This window comes from Bos taurus, chromosome 7, assembly GCF_002263795.3.
Source record: "Bos taurus isolate L1 Dominette 01449 registration number 42190680 breed Hereford chromosome 7, ARS-UCD2.0, whole genome shotgun sequence".
In the NCBI taxonomy this organism is placed as follows: domain Eukaryota; kingdom Metazoa; phylum Chordata; class Mammalia; order Artiodactyla; family Bovidae; genus Bos; species Bos taurus.
The window spans coordinates 71,797,820-71,817,074 of NC_037334.1; the positions used below are offsets into that span (position 1 = coordinate 71,797,820).

At 49.6% G+C, this 19,255-nt stretch overlaps 2 protein-coding genes across 4 annotated transcripts in view; one reads left to right on the forward strand and one right to left on the reverse strand.

The window, feature by feature from the left end:
- Nucleotides 1-2,371: 2,371 nt before the first annotated feature.
- FABP6 (fatty acid binding protein 6) lies at nucleotides 2,372-8,433 on the forward strand. Its single transcript, NM_001075675.2, is given in 4 exon segments — nucleotides 2,372-2,492; nucleotides 3,660-3,835; nucleotides 5,572-5,661; nucleotides 8,310-8,433. Coding segments are annotated over 4 exon segments (387 nt in total). The 5' UTR covers nucleotides 2,372-2,425; the 3' UTR covers nucleotides 8,364-8,433.
- A 6,299-nt stretch (nucleotides 8,434-14,732) lies between these two features.
- Nucleotides 14,733-19,255, reverse strand: part of CCNJL (cyclin J like) — a 63,716-nt gene continuing 59,193 nt past the window's right edge. For all 3 annotated transcript variants that reach the window (XM_005209688.5, XM_002689349.7, XM_024995293.2), the window contains 2 exons: nucleotides 18,282-18,441; nucleotides 14,733-16,825 (listed from right to left, as the gene is read on the reverse strand). In XM_005209688.5, the coding sequence (XP_005209745.1) occupies nucleotides 16,408-16,825; nucleotides 18,282-18,441 (578 nt within the window). In that variant the 3' untranslated portion in view covers nucleotides 14,733-16,407. The remainder of the gene's footprint in view (nucleotides 16,826-18,281; nucleotides 18,442-19,255) is intronic.

The window sequence follows — 19,255 nt, forward strand, 5'->3', positions numbered from 1 at the left end:
TAAATGAGAGAATCCATGTAGAACACTCAGCATCACGCCCAATGGATGGTAAACACTCAGTAGGTGTTAGCTATTACTGTCATTGTTATGTCACCAATGCATCTCCTGGGTCCTGCATTGGCAGTTGGATTCTTTACCATTGAGCCACCTGGGAAGCCCTATAATAGCCACAGGCACCATGTAAATGCAATATTCCATTCTCTTTTTCTTTGCTCAGCACTGCTTTGTAAACACAGCCCCGTGTTTCTATAAAGCTGCCATTAAATATATATACACCTGGCTGTGCCAGGTCTTGGTTGCAGCGTTCAATATCCTTTGTTGCGGCATTTGGGGATAAGGGGAAATGGATCAATGAAGGGAAATCCTCATATGCTCTAGATAGGAGTGTAAACTGTTCTAGTATAGATACAGTTTTTAACTTACATCTAAGTTTATATATAACTTTAGGTACAAAATCCCTTTGTTCTAGGAATTGCATGTCTAGGAATTCATCTTTAGTAAATAATCTTAGTAAATAAGCCGACGTGTACACCAAGGGGAGTGAATGAGAATTTTGTCTCAGAGTTATTTATAACAGAAAAAGATTGGGAACAACCTAAAGGCCCAGCAATAGTTATATAAATTGTGAAATATACATACCGTAGAATGTGGTATACCTTTATGTAATGATACACACATGTACTTACATCATTACATAAAGAATACATGACAGAACAATATAATCTTATTTACAGAAGAAAGTATAGGTATTCACTTAAAAGTCTGAGAGGACAGATACCAACTGTTATCAAGGACATCTCTGCCAGAACTGTCACTTGCTCTGAATTAATGCAATTTTAACATATATAATTTAGCATCAGAAAATCCAAGATAGGGTGGAGGGGAGACACTATGGGTATGTGTTGATGTTGTTGTTGTTGTTGTTTTTAAAATAAGACCCTTGGCTGGGGTAAGGAATTCTAAAATTGAAAATTGTAGATTTGCAGAATGTGGCAAAACTGGTTTCATCAGTTCAGAAACCACTCAGTCCCAGGTCTGAGGTTAGCAACTGTGGTGAATTCTGCTTTGCATATAGATGATGGGGATTCTAAGGGACTTTAAAAAAGGAGACAGATGCAAAACTTTCCTTAATAATAATAAACATGAAAGCCTTTGTAAGTGCTTCATACTTTGCATGGCCAATCTATTTGATCCAGAGAGCAGTCCCACGAGACAGGCAGGGCAGGAGTTATCACAAGGGGATGGAGTCCTTGAGTGTGAAGTGGTGTCAGAGTCAGAACTGAGACAAGGGGACTTCCCTGGTGGTCCAGTGGTTAAGTATCTGCCTTCCAATGCAGGGGACACGGGTTTGATCCCTGGTTGGGGAACTAAGATCCTGCATGCTGTGGGGCAACTAAACCTGTGTGCCACAACTAGAGAAGCTGTGCCTTACAATGGAGATCCAGCACAACCACAGAAGAACAGGGACAGGAAGTTGGGGCCGGACGCCTGGCCCTCCCAGTTGCTTAGCTGGAACAGACTGAAATTTGCCACACTCCCAGCCCATGCCTGGCACATAGCTGGTCTCTAGGGCAATTGGCACTGCCTCCTCCAATTGGCTCCCTGGCTCATGGGCTACACTCCATGGGTGCAGATGATCACACCATCTACACCTATCTCATGCCTGCGCTTCTGCAAGTGTTCTTTGCTACAGACAAACTCATTGTTTCCTTTCTTGGTGGCCGTACCCACCTTTATCACATTGTTCCCTCAACTTAAAATGTTATCTGCCTCTTCCAACCTTACCACTTTTCTAAACATCCAAATTCGTTCAAGACCTGTATTAAATGCCACTTGCTATGCAAAGCTGCACCAGCCAGCGGGACCCCACTGCTTCTTCCCCAGATCTGGGCGTCTCAGAACACACCCCATCCTGTGTGCACGAGGATTCTCTGTGGGTGTGTTCTGTCACTGCACCAGACTGGAAGCTCTCTGGGGAAGGGGGTATGTCTCACTGTTTCCTCAGTGCTGGCCCCACACTGAGGTACCTGACACACTCTGGTCAGTGAATGCAGGGGTGACTGAGTAAAGGAGGGATGCTGGGAGCATGGATGGAGGACATGGATGGCTGGATGGAGGAGGGCTGGGCAGAGATGGATGATCACTCAAACCCTGCAGCAGAGCCATCCCTAGCCTTGCCAATGGCAATGGGATTCCAGCCAGCAAGTCCCCAGGGTGAATAACCTCGGGGTTTTTGCTCCTCCACGTCCTGCCCACATCATAAAATTGCAAGTGCTTCCTCTTCATGGGTGGGAAGGAGAAGTGGGGTGACTTTGGGGCTGAGCCTCAGCATCCAGGAGGGTTTATAAGCGGAGGCACCAGGCCCCTCAGCACCACAGCTCTTCCTTCTCATCCTTTGCTCCAGAGGCTCCAGCTCTTCGGCAGCATGGCCTTCACTGGCAAGTACGAGACTGAGAGTGAGAAGAACTATGATGAGTTCATGAAGCGCCTGGGTGAGTGAGCTCCTGAGAGCACCTTCCTGGGGTTGGGCGTCACAGCCAGCTCTGCACAGGGAACCCAAAATCCATGAGGCTCAGAGAAGTCGAGTGACTAGTGCAAGGTCACAAAGCTAGTAATGGGTGAGATGGAGAGTTGATTGGTTTATTCACTCAAACATTTATTGAATGCTTGCTGTATGCATGGGCCAACCTAATGTTACCGATGGGGCATTTCAGCAAGAACTGCCCACGGTCATGCATCAGTGCCAGAGGTCATGAGACCCCCCTGGAGCCCAGGATGAGATGAGTGATGTCACCACATGCTGCCTGGGGAGAGGTGACAAAGGGGTGGGAACACAGAGACCAGGGTTGACAAGCTACTCGTTCACTCCATCATTCAGCAAACAAGGGCCTCTTACAGTGCTAGGCACCATGGGTGGAGATCAAACACCCCACTCTTCTGACTGCTCGATTTGAAACACTGGTTGAGAGGGACCAAAGAGACAGTGGACTTGACAATCCTGCAGAAATCTTGGTGTGTCAGCCAAGTGTGAGGCAGTGCAGCTGTCTAGATTCAGAGGACAGCCGCAGGGGACCTGGGCCCTACCTGGGTCCAGGTGGGAAAGGGGCCCCAAGAGCAGGGGCTGGGGCCATGGGGAGGAAAGAGCCCTTGTGGGTCAAGTACTGGGACTGGCCCTGAAGGAACAGTGACCTGGCTTCACCTACAACAGTCTAGTTGCAGGAATCCGTATCTGTAAAACAAGAGCATTAGAAGACAGTCTTGCAGGTCTCATTCATTTTAGGACTTTGTGAGCGTGGGAAATTTCTAGCATACTACTTTTTACTATACTAGTTTCTAGTAGTACAGTAGTAAATTTCTAGTATAGTTAAGAAGAGCAGCTATTATTGTCAACTTCATGCCGGCAGTTTTACCAGACACAATCACTGTCATTTAACCCCTGCAACAGTCCTGAGAAATGGGCCTTATTATCCCCAGTTTGCAGATGAAAACCCTGAGCCTTGGAGAGATAGTAACTTGCCCAGGCCACATGGCTCATGACAGAACTGGGGCTTGTGCTCTTGACTGTCACACTAACCTGCCATGGGGGAAGCAAGCTCGTGCCCAAAGCCACAGGTTGTAGGCAGCTCTTACACGGCCACTCTGCTTGTCCCTGGGCCCAGGGCTCTCCAGCGACAGGATTGAAAAGGGCCGCAACTTCAAGGTCATCTCGGAGATACAGCAGGATGGGCAGAACTTCACCTGGTCCCAGCACTACCCTGGGGGCCACTCCATTTCCAACAATTTCACCATTGGCAAGGAGACTGAGATGGAGACCGTGGGAAACAAGAAGTTCAAGGTGAGAGCCTGCTGGCTACCCCGCCCTCCTTCCCCAGGCCTCTGGCTGACTTCTTGGTCCCCACCATGTCCCCTGGGGCTGCTCCCTAAGCTGAGGCTTCTTCTTGAGTCTGTGTGTGAGTGCTAAGTCGCTTCAGTCGCATCCAACTCTTTTGTGACCCTATGGACTGTAGACTGCCAGGCTCCTCTGTCCATGGGGTTCTCCAGGCAAGAACACTGGAGTGGGTTGCAATGCCCTCCTCCAGGGGATCTTCCTGACCAAGGGATCAAATCCAGGTCTCCTGTGTCTCCTACATTGGCAGGTGGGTTCTTTACCACTAGCACCACCGGGGATGCCCTTCTTCTCAAGTCTAGTCTACAGCATTAAGAGCTTGAGTTACTTGGCAACTTAGCCATTCTTGGTTTTTAATGATACGTCAATAATGGACACAATAATGATGATAAAAATTGTTCCCATCTGCCGAATCCTTCACACATATATCCCCAACACTAGCTGGATCTGTCCCATATCTTAATGCAGGTAAGCCCATGAGGTTGCTATAACTACTGCCCCACTTTACAGATGGGGGAGTTGGGCTGAGTCATGTGATTAAATAGTTGCCTAGATCCCACAGCGAGGCTGGGCCTGCACGCCCAGGCAGTCTGGTTCTAGAGAGCATAACCACATTTTTATGCTGCCTGTAGTGTGACCTAGAGATTAATCTTGCCCAGGCCCTAGAACTAGACTCATCTGGGTTCGAAACTGCAATCATGGGTAGCAAAGAAGTGAAAGTTGGCTGTTTATCCCCTTCCTACCCAGAATGGCCCCTCAGGTCTTCCACCCATCCCAGGTCCCCTCTGTAGCCCCCAACCCTGACCAAGAAAGTATTCCGCTCCTCAGATTGCCAGGGTGGGGATAAGCAGTCATAATATTGATATTCTGCCACTTGGGTATTTTAAAAATTTAACAACTTCTCATGGTATCTTTCCTTGTCAGCACATATTGAGTTGCCTTAGTCTTTTCTTAATGGTGGTATTGTGTCCAACAGTACGGAAATGCTAGTCACCATTCCCTCATTAATAGATATTTAGGCTATTGACTGGAGGATAACATAAGTTGAATATTTAGGTTGTTCACTGTTACAAACAATGCTGCAATCAACACTCTCGGATGACATCAGCATCACTTAATAACGATGATCATAACAGAGTCTGCAGCTAACAAGGAGTGCTTAGCAGGGAGCCAGGAACTGCTCTAAGCACTCTACATATATCATGATATCATGTGTGACTGCTCAGTCACGTCTGACTCTTCTAGGGAATCTTCCTGACCTCAGGATCAAAGCCTCCCCTTCTGAATTGGCAGGCAGATTCTTCGCTTCTTCACTGAACCACCTGGGAAGCCCACATATATGACAGTAAATCACTTAATCTTCACAGTAACCCCATGGAGTAGGTACCAGTACTACCCCCATTATTGAGATGAGAAAACCGAGGCACAGGAAGGTCCAGTGGCTTGCACAGACTATCTGTATCTTTGGATATATGCAATCACATGTCTTTGTTGTTGTTGTTGTTCCGTTGCTCAGTTGTGCCCAACTCCTTGCGATCCCACGGACTGTAGCATCACGTGTCTATAGGACAAATTACTTCCTAGAGGGGGACTGCTGGGGCTGAAGGCAGGTCCATTCACCCCCGAGGGCTGGTCTGCATTTGTGGGGGCTCTGCAACTCAGGCTGCTTTTTGCTTCTCTTTCAGGTCACTGTGAAGATGGAGGGTGGGAAAGTGGTCGTGGACTCTGCCAACTACCACCACACCGTAGAGATTGTGGATGGCAAGCTGGTGGAGGTAAGTGTCCTGCTGGTTCCCACATAATATAGAGGATGTTCTTCTGCCCTGAGAGGCAGGCCTCTGGGAAGCTGGCTTCACAGGCATGGGCTCTATGCTGATCGCTGGATGCACATGACTTCATCTGATCTTCACAATCATGCTGTTAGTTAAGGGTTTTTATCCCCATTTTGCAGGTGAGGAGACTGAGGCACGGGGTGACTAAGAGATTGGCCAGAGGGCACAGAGCTTTTTTGACAGAGCAGGAATTTGGTGTTAGGCGCCAGACTCCAGTGCCCGCACTCAGCCACCTCAGGGGCACAAGTCTGGACTTCCCAGAGTATAAATGAAGCAGGGAGTCCTGGTGGGCCCAAGCACAGCTGCCACTCCCTCACTTCCATGAGGGACTTCAGGCCCTGAATGCTCTATCTTCTGGTGTTGCAAGAGAAGCTGGAAATTGGCACTTCAAGTGAAATTTCCAGACTAGCCAATATTGGCAACTAATTAAAAGATTTCTAAAAAAATGTTGGTGGGACCAACTCACACACCTGTGGACTGACCCCTCCCACAGGCCGTTTCCTCCTCCAGGGGATCATCCTGACCCAGGGATTGAGCCCTCGTCTCCTGTGTCTCCTGCATTGGCAGGTGGGCTCTTAGTAAACACAGGTTGGAGGTGCTCCATCTCCCATTCAACTCTTTCCCCAGGGGCTCCACAGTATCCCTAGGTGAAGGAAACGGATGTGAGGTGACGAGAAAAAGGAAGATGCTTCTACATGTCGGTCATTTCCCCCTCGTGAGCCTATGTCTTGGGCTAGAGTACCCCCAGGGGAGGTCTGGGCTGTCCTCCCCAAGCCTCTCCAGGAGGACATGCTGAGGGAGGCAGGGTCTGCCACCCTCATTCCTCTCTATCTTGCAATCTCTTCCCCGTTTCCTTGTGTTCCTCACCCAAGTCCAGTCTAGAGAAAAGCAGCACATGGCTCCAGAGCCTCAATGCCCTCACATTACTCCCATTTTACAGAGAAGCCGTAGAGGCTCAGAGACATAGGCAACTTGCCCAAGGCCACACAGCTAGTCTGTGGGGGAGGCAGATGAAATTGGCTGATTTCTAAACTCTGCCTGCTCTTCCCAGGCCATGGGTCTTCTTTCCTTCCCTTCATTTTAGTTAAAAAAAAAAAACTATAGTGTTTTAAAATATGTCTGTGTACATATATGTATACCCACATATACATACACATATATATATGGCATAGGCTTCTCCAATGGCTCAGCAGTAAAGAGTCCTCCTGCCAATGGAGCAGATGAGGGTTTGATTCCCGAGTTGGGAAGATCCCCTGAGAAAAGGAAATGGCAATCCACTCCAGTATTCTTGCCTGGAGAATCCCATGGACAAAGGAGCCACGCGGGCTACAGTCCATGGAGTTGCAAAGAGTCAGACACGACTGAGCAACTAAGCACAGGCACGAGCGTTTTTTTCTGGATGGAAATTGACCTCCTGGAGAATCTGATGAAAGCTAGAGGACACTGACTCCCAGACGCAAAGCTCCCCAGCCTGGGAGAGGTGCAGGAAGAGCCCAGGGCAGAGCCTGTGAGGGGTACAAGGAGAACCCAGGGCAGAACGAAGCACATTTGTGCCCGATAGGAGAACTCATCTTCCCAAAAGAAACAAATGTTTCCTAATTCCTGGGGGCACCTGACCATGGAGTCTGTACAGTGGGAGCAGTGCCCAGAGTTCATGGCCATCACACACACACACACACAAGAATGCACACACACATATGCACATGGACAGACTAGGTACCAGAGAGAAGTGGTCTTGGTTGCATATTTCCTCCCATCTCTGGAGACCCAGAATTATTCTGGACACCCTCCTCCTTCTCCACCCACAGGGATGCATTTTGTGAGCATCCCTCTTCCTACCTCCACCCACCACCAGCACCCCTTCTCTCATCACTTCTCCTCTAGGCAGAGCCCTGGCCTCCCCCTCCACTCCATCCTCCATCCACCCCATATGAAAATCACACATCACTGTACTGCTGCCCTTAGGCAAAACTGCTTCCACAAAATTCCATTTGCCACCCATCCCCTCCCACAAGAAAGCAGCTCTCCTCTGCTGGGCATCAGGACCAACTGATGCTATAAGCACATCCGATGACAGCGTGTCTTGGCCTTGACCCCAGGGTGCTGCACACAGCGGGCCTCTCCTGAACAGCATCCTCTTTTCAGCCTCTTCCACAAAACCTTATACTTCCCAAGGGCAGAGACTGTATCTCCCCATCACTGAGCACAGGGGCCCCATAAATGCTAAATGGTGTAGAGGGTGAGTGTGGCCTTCCTCAGAGGGGTGATTGACTTCTCTAACATTTAGCTTTCTCATCTGTACAATGGGACAAGCTCAGTATTGGGGGGAATGTGACTGGCATGGGTGAAATGAAATGGATGGACGAGTTGAAGGTTATCCCAAGGAAAGCCACATCGTGCCAACATGTTAACACTTTGGCCACATAAAAGTAAACAGAATGAGCCTTGCAGCAAACTGGGAACCAGAGGCCCAGAGAAACGGTGCCACATCCCATCAGGGCTGGGACTAGAGGCCAGTCTACCTTCCCTAGGCCCCATGGTCACCTTGGGCTCCCTGCAGTGACTCCCTCTGTTCCCGCTGTTTCTTCCAGGTCTCCACCTTTGGAGGCGTGATCTACGAGCGCGTGAGCAAGAAGGTGGCCTGAGCCGGTCTGAGTTGGCCGGTAGGGCTCTGCGGGGGGCTGTAAAGCCGTATCAATAAAACTGGTATAACAAGACTTTCTGCTGGTTCCAGAACCTCTCTTTGTTCTCTAGTGTCTTGGGGCAGTTCTGGCTGGTGGAGATGGGAAACCCCTGCAGATGGCTGTGCAGGCCACACCTTGGCCCTGAGGTCCCTGTGGGTCCCATGTCACCACAGAGACTTGGGGTGTGGACACGTATGGACGTAAGACCCCTGGCCCCAGAGAGAGGGCACAAGCGGTGCTCGAGAGGTGTGGTGGGCACATCTCTGTGGTCCCTGCCCCTACCTGCCATCCACACTCAGGGTGGAGAGATCACTCTTTCTCGAGACACATGTCCCCTGGGAGGGTGACACACTGACTCTCAGATGGGCCACAAGAAAGTGCATCAGAAGCAGGGGCAGGACTCGCCGCTGCTGGGCGCCAAGGCTGCGCAGACACTGGGATGGAAGCGGCAGCCAGGAGCGGTGCTTCAGCGTGGCTGTGGTCTCTGCTTATTCACTGCGGAGTCCTTCCTCTGGGCCTCAGCCTACCCACTGGTATGAGAGGGCCAGGAGGACCAATGAGGAACTGAGGAGAAATGGGAGTCTATGAGATGACAAAGGGGTTATGTGTGTACCAGGCAGGAACTGAAACGTCATGGATTGAACTAGCGGGCTTGGATGGGGGGCCAGGGAGAAACTTGGAGAGGCTGCAGTGGGATGGGAAAGGTGATCAGAAAGGTCACTCTGAGCCCCCGGTAGGTGCCTGGATCCCTGCATCAGGGAAGATGCCAAGGCCGCACCTGGCCTGAGCAAGTGTCCCTGCCTGATCGCGGGCATGGGAGAGGCATGGGAGAGGAGGAGGGGGGTCTGCCTGTCCCTTGGACAGATCATCCCTAACCTTGAATGGGATTTTTTCATTCTTCTTTCCTCGGTACCACCCTGAGTTCTTCTCTCTTTTGTTAATTGGCTATGCCACACTGCACACAGGATCTTTAGCTCTGGGGGTCAAACCTGTGCCCCCTGCAGTGGAAGTGTGGAGTCTTCATCAGTGGACTACCCACACGTCAGGGTGAAAAGTGCTTCACCCTGACTTCTTTTTACCCATACTTTTCTCCATACAATTCGTTTGTTTTTACTACAAAGGAAACTTTATATCACTTTCATACATGGAAAGCCATCATCATTTTCCATAAATAGATTAAAACTATTTTAACAAGTCAAAGCTGAACAATATTGACTTTGAGCTGGATTCTGTTGTCAAAGCTGTGAGCCTTAGGCCTCCCTTTGTGAAAAGGGAAAGAGTCGCACAATAGCCAGTAGCACCAAACAGGAAACTCTCTCCTTCCCTCATTAAAATGCCTGCAGGACTCCATGACAAGAGAAGAACGCACCCTCTTTAAGAATTGAATTATCTAAGTGTCCATCAGTGGATGAATGGATAAAGATGTTTCTCACACACACACACACGAATACTATTCAGCCATAAAAAAGAATTAAATCCTGCCATTTGCAACAACATGGATGGAGCCTGAAGTGAAGTGGAAGTGGCTCAGTCGTGTCCCACTCTTTGCGACCCCATGGACTATACAGTCCATGGAATTCTCCAGGCCAGAACACTGGAGTGGGTAGCCCTTCCCTTTTCCAGGGGATCTTCCCAACCCAGGTTTCCCGCATTGCAGGTAGATTCTTTACCAGCTGAGCCACAAGGGAAGCCCTAAAGCCTGAAGGTACTATATTAAATAAGTCAGAGGGAGAAAGACTTTTCTGGTGGTCCACATGATTTCAAAATAAAACAAACTCATAGATACAGAAACAGATTAGTGGTTACTAGAGAGTCTGGCATACAACAGGTGCTTAATAAGTGCTATGCTACCTGACCTCAGGTACTGGCAGCCTGTGTAATCTAGTCTTCCACTCTCAGGAACCTGCCTCAGCCTGGACAGATGGCACAGCCCAGCTCACTGGCAGCGCAGTCCTTGCCTCCTCCCACATCGTGCCCTGAAACTTGTTTCTTTCCAAGAACAGCACTCAGCCTCCCCTACCCACCCACCAAGTTAGGACCCTGTGAATTCCAGCATTTTGCCAAGACTTATTGCTAATTAAGTGAACTAGATAAGCATTAAATTAAACTAGCAGTGTTCCTGTTTTCTGTTCAGACTGAATAATTACTCATAATGAGCTTGGATAATAAGTCTCTAAATAACAGAGTTAAATACAACTAGGTGGAAAACTGAGAGAGAGAGAAGGGATAAGAGAAAGAGTAGAAAAGAAAGGAAGCGCTGGGAGGAGAGAGACTGTTTTTGCTTTGGCAACGGACTCAAGAACAAATTCAAACACTGCAGCCAGTGTTACAGAGTCACAGACTCAGAGAACAGAAGAACCTCAGAGCTCAACTAAATTCTGTATTTCAGATATGAAAACCAAGGCTCAGAGAGGTGAAGAGATTTATCTAAGGTCACATAGCTGAGCAAGTCTCTTGAGAGAAATGTGGGGCTGGGCATCACCAGCTGATGGAGGCTTCAGTTTTTAATTCCAGTTTATGGGAGTAAGTGGAGTAAGGTGAGATGGGGTGAGGTATCCATTTTACCTGCATCTTGGGAAAGAAGTTTCCTTAACCAGAACGGACAGAGGTTAAGAGCTCTGACGCTTAACACTGCCAGGGTCACATTGCCAGGGTTCAAATCTCTTCTGCCACCTAGAAGCTGTGTCACCTTGGGGTAAGTTCATCCATTTCTCTGAGCCTCAGATTCCTCAACTGTCGGTGGGGATAAAAACTGCACTTACCTAATAAGAGTTGTCATGCTACGAATTAACTAGCCACTGCGACTAGGACCACCATCACCTCCATCATCAGCACCATCGTTCTCAAGCCAGTGTGATGGAAGTGCTAGGAGTGCCCCCTCCACTCTCGTGTAAGACATGTGGGCGTGCTGCAGTGCTTCTCAGGGTCTTGTCTTGTCCATGTGTAAAACAGCTAATAAGGCCTTCCCTTCTTGGGTTGTAGAGGCGTTTCAAGGGTAAAAATCCATGCCAGTGGCCTCTGGAGAGTTAGACGCGCATCACCATTCTGCTGCACGGTCCAAGGTGCTCCTTTACCCTGACGCTTGGGAATCGTCGCTATCCATCACTTCCCTTCCACCTTGGTGTTAACAGGAGCTTCCAAAGTATCCTTAAAGACCACCACTAGGTGGCGCTCCACCGCGCACCTGTGGTCCCAGGGACCCCTGGGTGTGCATGTATGCTGGAGGCGGGACAGGTGGTTGACCAGTGAAATCCGGAGTGATTGGGCCTTGGGGTGGGTTGGATGTGTTCTCTGGGGGGTTGGGGGGGGCAACTCAGAGGCCACGTGGTGTGAGACCTTGGGCCTCTCTGAACCTCAGTATCATCTGGAAAACTGTGATAGTAAATAATGCTAGGGCATGATGTTGAGAGGACAAAAGAGGAGCAGGGGGTAAGAGAGCATGAGGAAACTGTCATGTACAGGGCCTGGAACACAGTAAATGCTCACTGAACAGGATCGTTATGGGTGGTTTGACTGGTGGAATGGGCATACAGTGGGTCAGAGCTTCTAGAACAAGAACACCAAATCCAGATATGCACACACATTTCCTTGGGGCCATATTAAAAGGGCAGCCCAGGCCCAAACGCAGACCTACTGAATGGGACACTTTAGGTATGAAGACCAGACAGCTGTAATTCTTCCGAAGTGCTGTCCAGCCAGGTGTGACCTTGCAAACCATTCCAGTCCAATTCTCCCATTTTGCAGATGAAAAAACAGACCCAGAAAAGGGGACTGACCTGCCCATGTCTACACAGCCAGGGGGTAGCAGAAGTTCTGACTTCTAGTATATGCTGTCTGCTGTGGCTCTGGCAAAGGCAGAACCTGAAACACTTGTTGGAGATGGGCCAGCAGAAGGCTGACCACTTAAGTTCCTCTCCCTTAAAAGTCAGAGCTGGGCTGGAGGGAGGTGAAGCTCTGGGGCTCATCTGAGTACCACCCCTCAGAAAGGAGTGGTCCACTTTTGAGTCCTCAAAGGACGCACTGTTGGATAATGATTCCATATATTCCATGCTTTCTTATCATAAATCTAAAATGCAGTCCAGCCTGACAACGTTCCCACCTTTATAGATGACGAGACAGAAGTTCAGAGGCGAGAGGAAGCTCTTCTCAAGGTCACCTAGCTAAAGGCAGGCAAACTCAGATCTTCCACCTCTTAGGTCCAATGCTTTTGTCTACATACCAGAAGTTGCAAGTTTCCAGGCTAAGAATCTCCCTAACCGACAATGTGTTTCATTAGTCTTCTATTGCATTACAATTTTTTTGGTAGTTTTTAAAATTACAAATAATTAGACTTCCTAGAAAGTGACGGAGAAGGCAATGGCACCCCACTCCAGTACTCTTGCTTGGAAAATCCCATGGACGGAGGAGCCTGTTAGGCTGTAATCCATGGGGTCGCTAAAAGTTGGACATGACTAAGCAACTTGACTTTCACTTTCCTGCATTGGAGAAGGAAATGGCAACCTACTCCAGTGTTCTTGCCTGGAGAATTCCAGGGACGGGGGAGCCTGGTGGGCTGCTGTCTATGAGGTTGCACAGAGTCGGACACGACTGAAGTGACTTAGCATAGCATATCATAGTAAGTGTAGACTTCCAGATTCTCTGAAAACCTGAAGTTGGGGCAACATACAGCTTACATCCCTGAAAGGCTGTAGTCAGTTAGTGCTGAACAGAAGCTAGCCGTATCCCTTACAGGGGAACACAGGCTTCAATAGTCCCCACCATCTCACACTGTCTCAGTCATCCAGCTGATCTACTCACTATGTTACCTGCCTGGTCCTGATGGGCCTTTGGATTTGACACTCCTCCTAAAGGCTATGGCCTTTCTGCTGAAATTTGCCACAAGCGGCTTCCCTGAGGAACAGAGAATGAGATTAATAAGGCTGCTAAGATTCTTTCACTGGAACTCAGTGCCAGCTATTGCCAGAGCCAGCCCAGAGGTACGGTCCCTCCCAGGGGATGCTTGAGGAATGCCCCAAGCAGGATCTCAGATCTTCACCTTCACAGATGAGGCTGGGGGATCCCCTCCTAGGTCAGAGCCTGTTGGAGGCAGGCAGATGGAGCTGTAAATCATATTAGCCTGCGGCAGCTGTGCAAAACCATTTCTGTCTGCTACTGAGCATGCTCTAAGAACCCCTTGGGACCCTGTCAATCAGGAGCACGAATGCCTGGCAACCCTTTTACAAACCCATATCCATTACTCTGTTATGTCTTTTCCAGCAGGTGAGCGGGATGGCCGGTGGGAGCCTTGTACTCATCCAAAACCCCTGAGGCACCTCAGGGTAGCAGGGCAGCTCCTGGCTGCCTGAGTTTGAATTATGGCTCCTTCCTTCACCTGACCTTAGGCAAAGAACCCCTCTGTGCCCTTTTTCTGGTCTGTAAGATAACAGCTGGTAATAGTTCCTACTTTGGAGGCTTATTAGTAGGATTATAGGAAATAATATGAACGAATTCCTTAGCACAGTGCTTTACGCAGCAAATAATAAACGCCAGTTGGGTGATGAGCACTACTATCTACAAGTATCTATACATTCTATGGGCTGGAGGTGGTTTAGGGCACAGCCATCAAACTCAGTAAACGGACAAGATGATTCCAGGTGATTTAACAGCTACGATGGAAATGAAAGGGGTAATGAAAGGGACCTGGGGGGTGATAGAGACCTCACTGGAAGGTGTTCCGTGGCTTGAGGTTTTTCAACCACGGCACCGTTGTCGTTTTGGGCCAGGCTGTTTTTCACTGTGGGGACCGTCCTGTGCGCTGCAGGATGTTTAACAGCATCCTGGATTCTACCTGCTAAATGCCAACCACGCCCCTCTCCCAACTGTGACCACCAAAAATATCTCCAGACGTTGCCAAAATCCCCTGGAGGGCAAAAATGAGCCCTGCTGAGAATCACTGATTAAGGGGTTAGTAGAGAGGAGTGTTCAGATGACAGAACAGATGGCTTTTGGAGAGATGAATTTTGAACCTAGAGGGCATGAGGAAGTGGAACCTTAGCTCTGATCCTAATGCAAGCATTCACAATGTTTGGCCAATTCTCTTAGAATAAATCACTCTCAATTAGCTCTGTTTTTCTGGAGAGCCCTGCCTAATTCGGTGGTGGTGCTGGGCTGACTCTTGCAGCCCAGCCCAGGCCCCAGGGAGGCGTAGCTCCAGCTCAGAGGGCAGGAGCTCATCGTGCAGTCACCCACTTGTCCCTGACAACCTCTGGGTACCAGTGTGGATCCCTGGGGCTGACGAGGAAGAGAGAAGAGAGGGCTAGCGGAGAGAAGGCCAGGAAGAGAACCCAGAGAGGCCACAAACAGGTGATGTATTTATTGCAGGACCACTCTTTCTCTGGGCTGGGCTGGCTGTGAGGCTCTATTTGGGGGAAGACCCTCACAAACGGCCAGACCCAGAAAAGACAAACACAATAACTCGGAATCCAAACCAGTTGCACATAAATAGAAGGAGGCTGGCAAGGAAAAAGAGAAAACAAACGAACGTGCACTTTCCTATGCTAGTGTGACAACGTGACCCCTCCGTGCCGGCGTCCAGGCTCTTCTTTCACTCAGCTTCCGTGCTGAGGCTCCCATCAGCTCCGAAAACCACCTTCGGATCTGACTTCCCGCAGTCTCTCTGCCAGTCTCCTAGACTGGCAACCAAGTCAAGAAAACTAAAATGGGTTCTTCTTTAAGAAACAAACCAAAATACGTTTCCATGGTTCTTTGCACCTCCCGGTCCCGGGGGATGAACAATGTGACCACTGACCCCAAACCAACCAAAAAATAAAATACACTGAGCACAAGCCGTGAGTCAGAATAAAAACATATTGCACATGGTTCCAAGAGTCTTCCTGAGAGCCCTCTCACTGCAGAGACCCAAATACTGGCTTTTGATCCAACCCATTGCTGGCTGTCAGTGGTGTCACAGACCCCACATGCCCCCAAATCCAGCTGGCGTCAGGCGTACATTCCACATTATGATCCTTTGCTCTGAGCCAAATGCAAGGCCAAGGCTGGGTTAAACCTCATGCACTAGAAGCATGCGGTGGAGGGAGGGAGGTGGGGGTTGCTGGTGTTAAATCTTTGTCTACTTTTCAACAGTCTTTTTTCTCTGGGTGGTTATCGAACTTCTACAGATGAACAGAGCATCCAAGATGTGGCATCTTCTGGAACCGAGAGCTTGGAAAGTGGTTCTCCCCAACCATACACTTTTGCAAAAGGGAGCTCTGTGGTTAACCAGGGGTCCATCCCAAGCGGGGTTAAAACCTACAGCCCACGCATGGGACAGGCAGTGTAGCAATCACCAATGTTTTTCTCCTAAGGAATTTTCAAGTATCACAAAATCCCTGATATAGCATGTAAACAAGACATCTTACTGAACAGAAAGCTAGGTCACTTCGGGAAGCAGCAACACGTGAAACATCTAAAAGGCTGGAGAAGGTTTTAGGCTCCACAATAAATCAAGACAGCTGCTCACTGTGTCTCGGGAGGCAGACGCACACCCAGACCCCTGCGGATGGAGCCAGATGGCACCTACTGGGGTTCCTGAGAGCACGTCAGGCCACGCCCTTTCCAATGGTGTAGCTGCCATCAGCAAAGAATAAAGGTGTCTTCGATGCTAAAACATGGAGGTGCTCGTGGACTGTAGGTCTGCATCCAGTCTGCAGCCTCCTGGCCTCTTCCCAAGTCTTCCTCGACCCGCTGGGCCCCTCTCCAGAGGGTGGCCACCGAGCCACCCTCCTGCACCCTAGCCACAAGTGGAAGACATTTTTCTAGAGGAATGCTCTCGGGTGAGGTATGTCATTGCCTGTTTTGCTCCGGGTCAGTTTTATTTAAAAAGACCACAGACCCGCTCTGTTCAAGGGCCCTGAGGCTCTCTGTGGGGATGGCCCCTCCCAGGTGTCTCGCTGGGCTAGGCTCCCCTGGTCAGCATCTTCTTCCTCTGCCCGGGTCTCCAAGGCCTCCCTGTGTGGCTAAAGGTGCCCTATCTATCAAAACAGCCTGCGGGGAATGCATGACCCCCACTGAAGTAACTGCTCCCATAGGTGGCGGCGAGGCAGTGCCTGGGCTCGGTTGCAATCGCCATCTGCATGCTGAAGGACGCGGGCAGCGGCACAGGACACACGTCCAGGGGCTGGAGGGTGGGGTACAGGGCGTGGAGGGATGAGTTGGTGCCCCCTGAGAGCAGGGTCCCCGAGCGGTGGTGGGCTTGCAGCGAGTCCCGATAGGCCAAGCACAGGTCCTGCACGGGGTTCTGGAATTGGGCCAGCGCCGTCGCTGACGGCTGGCTGAGGCCCGGGTAGGCGGGTGGCTGGAACAGCACCTGGGTGGGTGAGCCGGGCACCATTGCCAAGGCCTGGCTCTTGACAGCAACGGCATCCTTGAGGACGTTGTCATAAGCTCTGAAAGGAAAGGACTGGGTGAGACTTGGGAGGCCAGAGGCCTCAGTGCCAGTCACCTGCCTTGCTGAGTGGGATGCGACCCATGTGCTGCTGGCCTCTCCTGGCTTGTGCTCACTGCCTCAGCTGATCTCCGACTAAACCCAGGCTCCAGATCTCAGTTTGGATCTGCTTCCCACAAAAGCCCGGCAACCCTCAAGACTAACCTAACTGTTCATGCAGACCCTCTGCACTGCCCCCACTTGGCGGTCAACACTGCAGACGGTAAGTTTCAGGTCACTACGTGTCCCTATGTGTCCCCTACTGTGGAGTTTAAGCTTCGCGAGGGAGGGCCCGTCTGCTTTTGCTCATCACTGCATCCCCACACAGGGCATAGGAACTGCCCCCTGGTGCTTAGGTGAGCATCCCTTCTGCCTTCAAGACACTTTTGGTCAGCTCCATCCTCGGCTGAGACGGAGTTATGAGACTTAGCAGATTTCAAACAGGGTGCCCCCAGGGGCCTAACTGTCTCCATCTGAAAAGCAGGATAGAACAGGTTTTTTTCCATCTCAAAAAAAAAAAAAGCTTCCCATAATAAATTTGTTTTGGGAAAACAATTAGAGGCTTTGCTAAGAAAGAAACAAGTGAAGCTGTAGCAGGTCTCAGCAGGGGGCTACCCCAGAGCCTTGTGGAAGAGGCAGGGCTGGTGGCTAAGTATCTGGGACACTTGTCCTCATTCAGGTCAGACCATATTCTCCAGCTTTCAAAAGGCAGAGATTTTAAAATCAGGGCTAGGGAGCATGACTGATTTCAGAGGATTGAGACAAAGGCAGCTGTACCAGGAGGGTGAGAGATGGCTCTTCAGAGGCGTGGTCCCGAAGTGAGTGGGACCAGCACGCAGGAGATGCTGCCAGCCGCTGGATGCAAGAGAGACCAAGTGCAGCCAGGTGAGAGCTTTCTGTCCTCTCTGTCCTCCTCCCTGCAGTCACTACTCTTTGGCCTCCAATATCAGTTTTAGGGTGCTGTGTCTTTAAGCATCCTCTCTGAAACACTGAACATTTCCTCCATAAGATTCCTAGGCTATGGTCTCTTAAGTGAAGCCACTCTGGGCTGAGCAGGCTAAGAGTTCACTTTATGACCACGTCTGAGAAAAGCAGCTCATAATGAGGGTCTCTCCATGTGATCACCCAAGAAGACTGACTGATACACTGGGTCAAAGAGCCCAGACACTCAGAAAAATGTGCAGTGAGCCCCTCTTCTCCTGCACTCTTGACCTGACAATTGCAAACCCAAAGCTACCCCAAACAGGAAGGACCAACTCCCCAAATCTGAATTCTATTAGGAGTCATGGTGGTTCACTTTCTGTGAGCCACCAGGACACCATAAGCCTCAAACTGCGGGAAATCACCTGAGGTGGGCCTTATGAGCAAGTGGAACTTGGCTATTTCAGAAACACGAAAGGAGCAGGAGAGGAGCTTACACCAGCAGGATTTCGATGCACGTGCTGAGATGTTCCAGGGAGTAGTTTGAGATCCTCTGCAGGTCTCTGGTCCAATAGGGAGAAAGCTGAAGGCAAATCCTAGAGGCCCCAACGCAGGCTGCGGCCACCACGGAAGGCTGGAATTTATAGAAAATGTGATCTGAAAGAGAATCACAGAGAGAGAGTCACCATCAGAAGCCTGGCCTTGGAGCTCTGCCTTGTGCTCCCTGGGAACCGGGAGACAAATGATTAGGTCCAAGGTTGTTCACCATACACGCAGCGCAGAGGGTCTACATGAAAAATTAAAATAGCATGAATTTTCATTCTTAAAACACCTCAGCTCTCGGTCTGGGATTTCTGATGTCAGCCTAGAGCAGCGATTGTCAAAATACATCCCTGGCTTCCAGGGGCTGCAAGGGACTTGCTGATGCTACAAGGAGAAACACTAAACATCTGTCCTTCCTTTGAAAGACAGTGGTGAACACACACCATTTCTAAGACTTCTGTTTGGGGTGCTGACTAAAGGCTATTTAGTAACGAAGCCTGGCCCACAGCAGGAACTCACTGAAAATCTGCTGAAGAACGAACCAACAAATGAATGTCCATAAGAATTTGATATTCATAAATTTACTGGATAATCTTCTCCTCACCCCACCCCAGATTTATTGACAAACAACTGACAAATACTATATATTTATGATGTACAGTGTGATGTTTTGGTACAAGTAAACACTGAAATAATATGAGAACTCTTAATGTCCTACTAAGATATCTGGCAACCTGGCAAAGCTGGTACTAATATGTACAAAGGCAAACTGCTCAAATTCCCACAATTCTCAGGAAGAACAGCTGGTTATCCGCACATTACTTTGCTGTCTTAAACTGTTCATGACTTTCAATGATTTCAACATTTGCCTCTTAAAGTATGAATTAGGCAGGGTGGTACGGTTATAAGCACAGTCAGAGTCAGACTC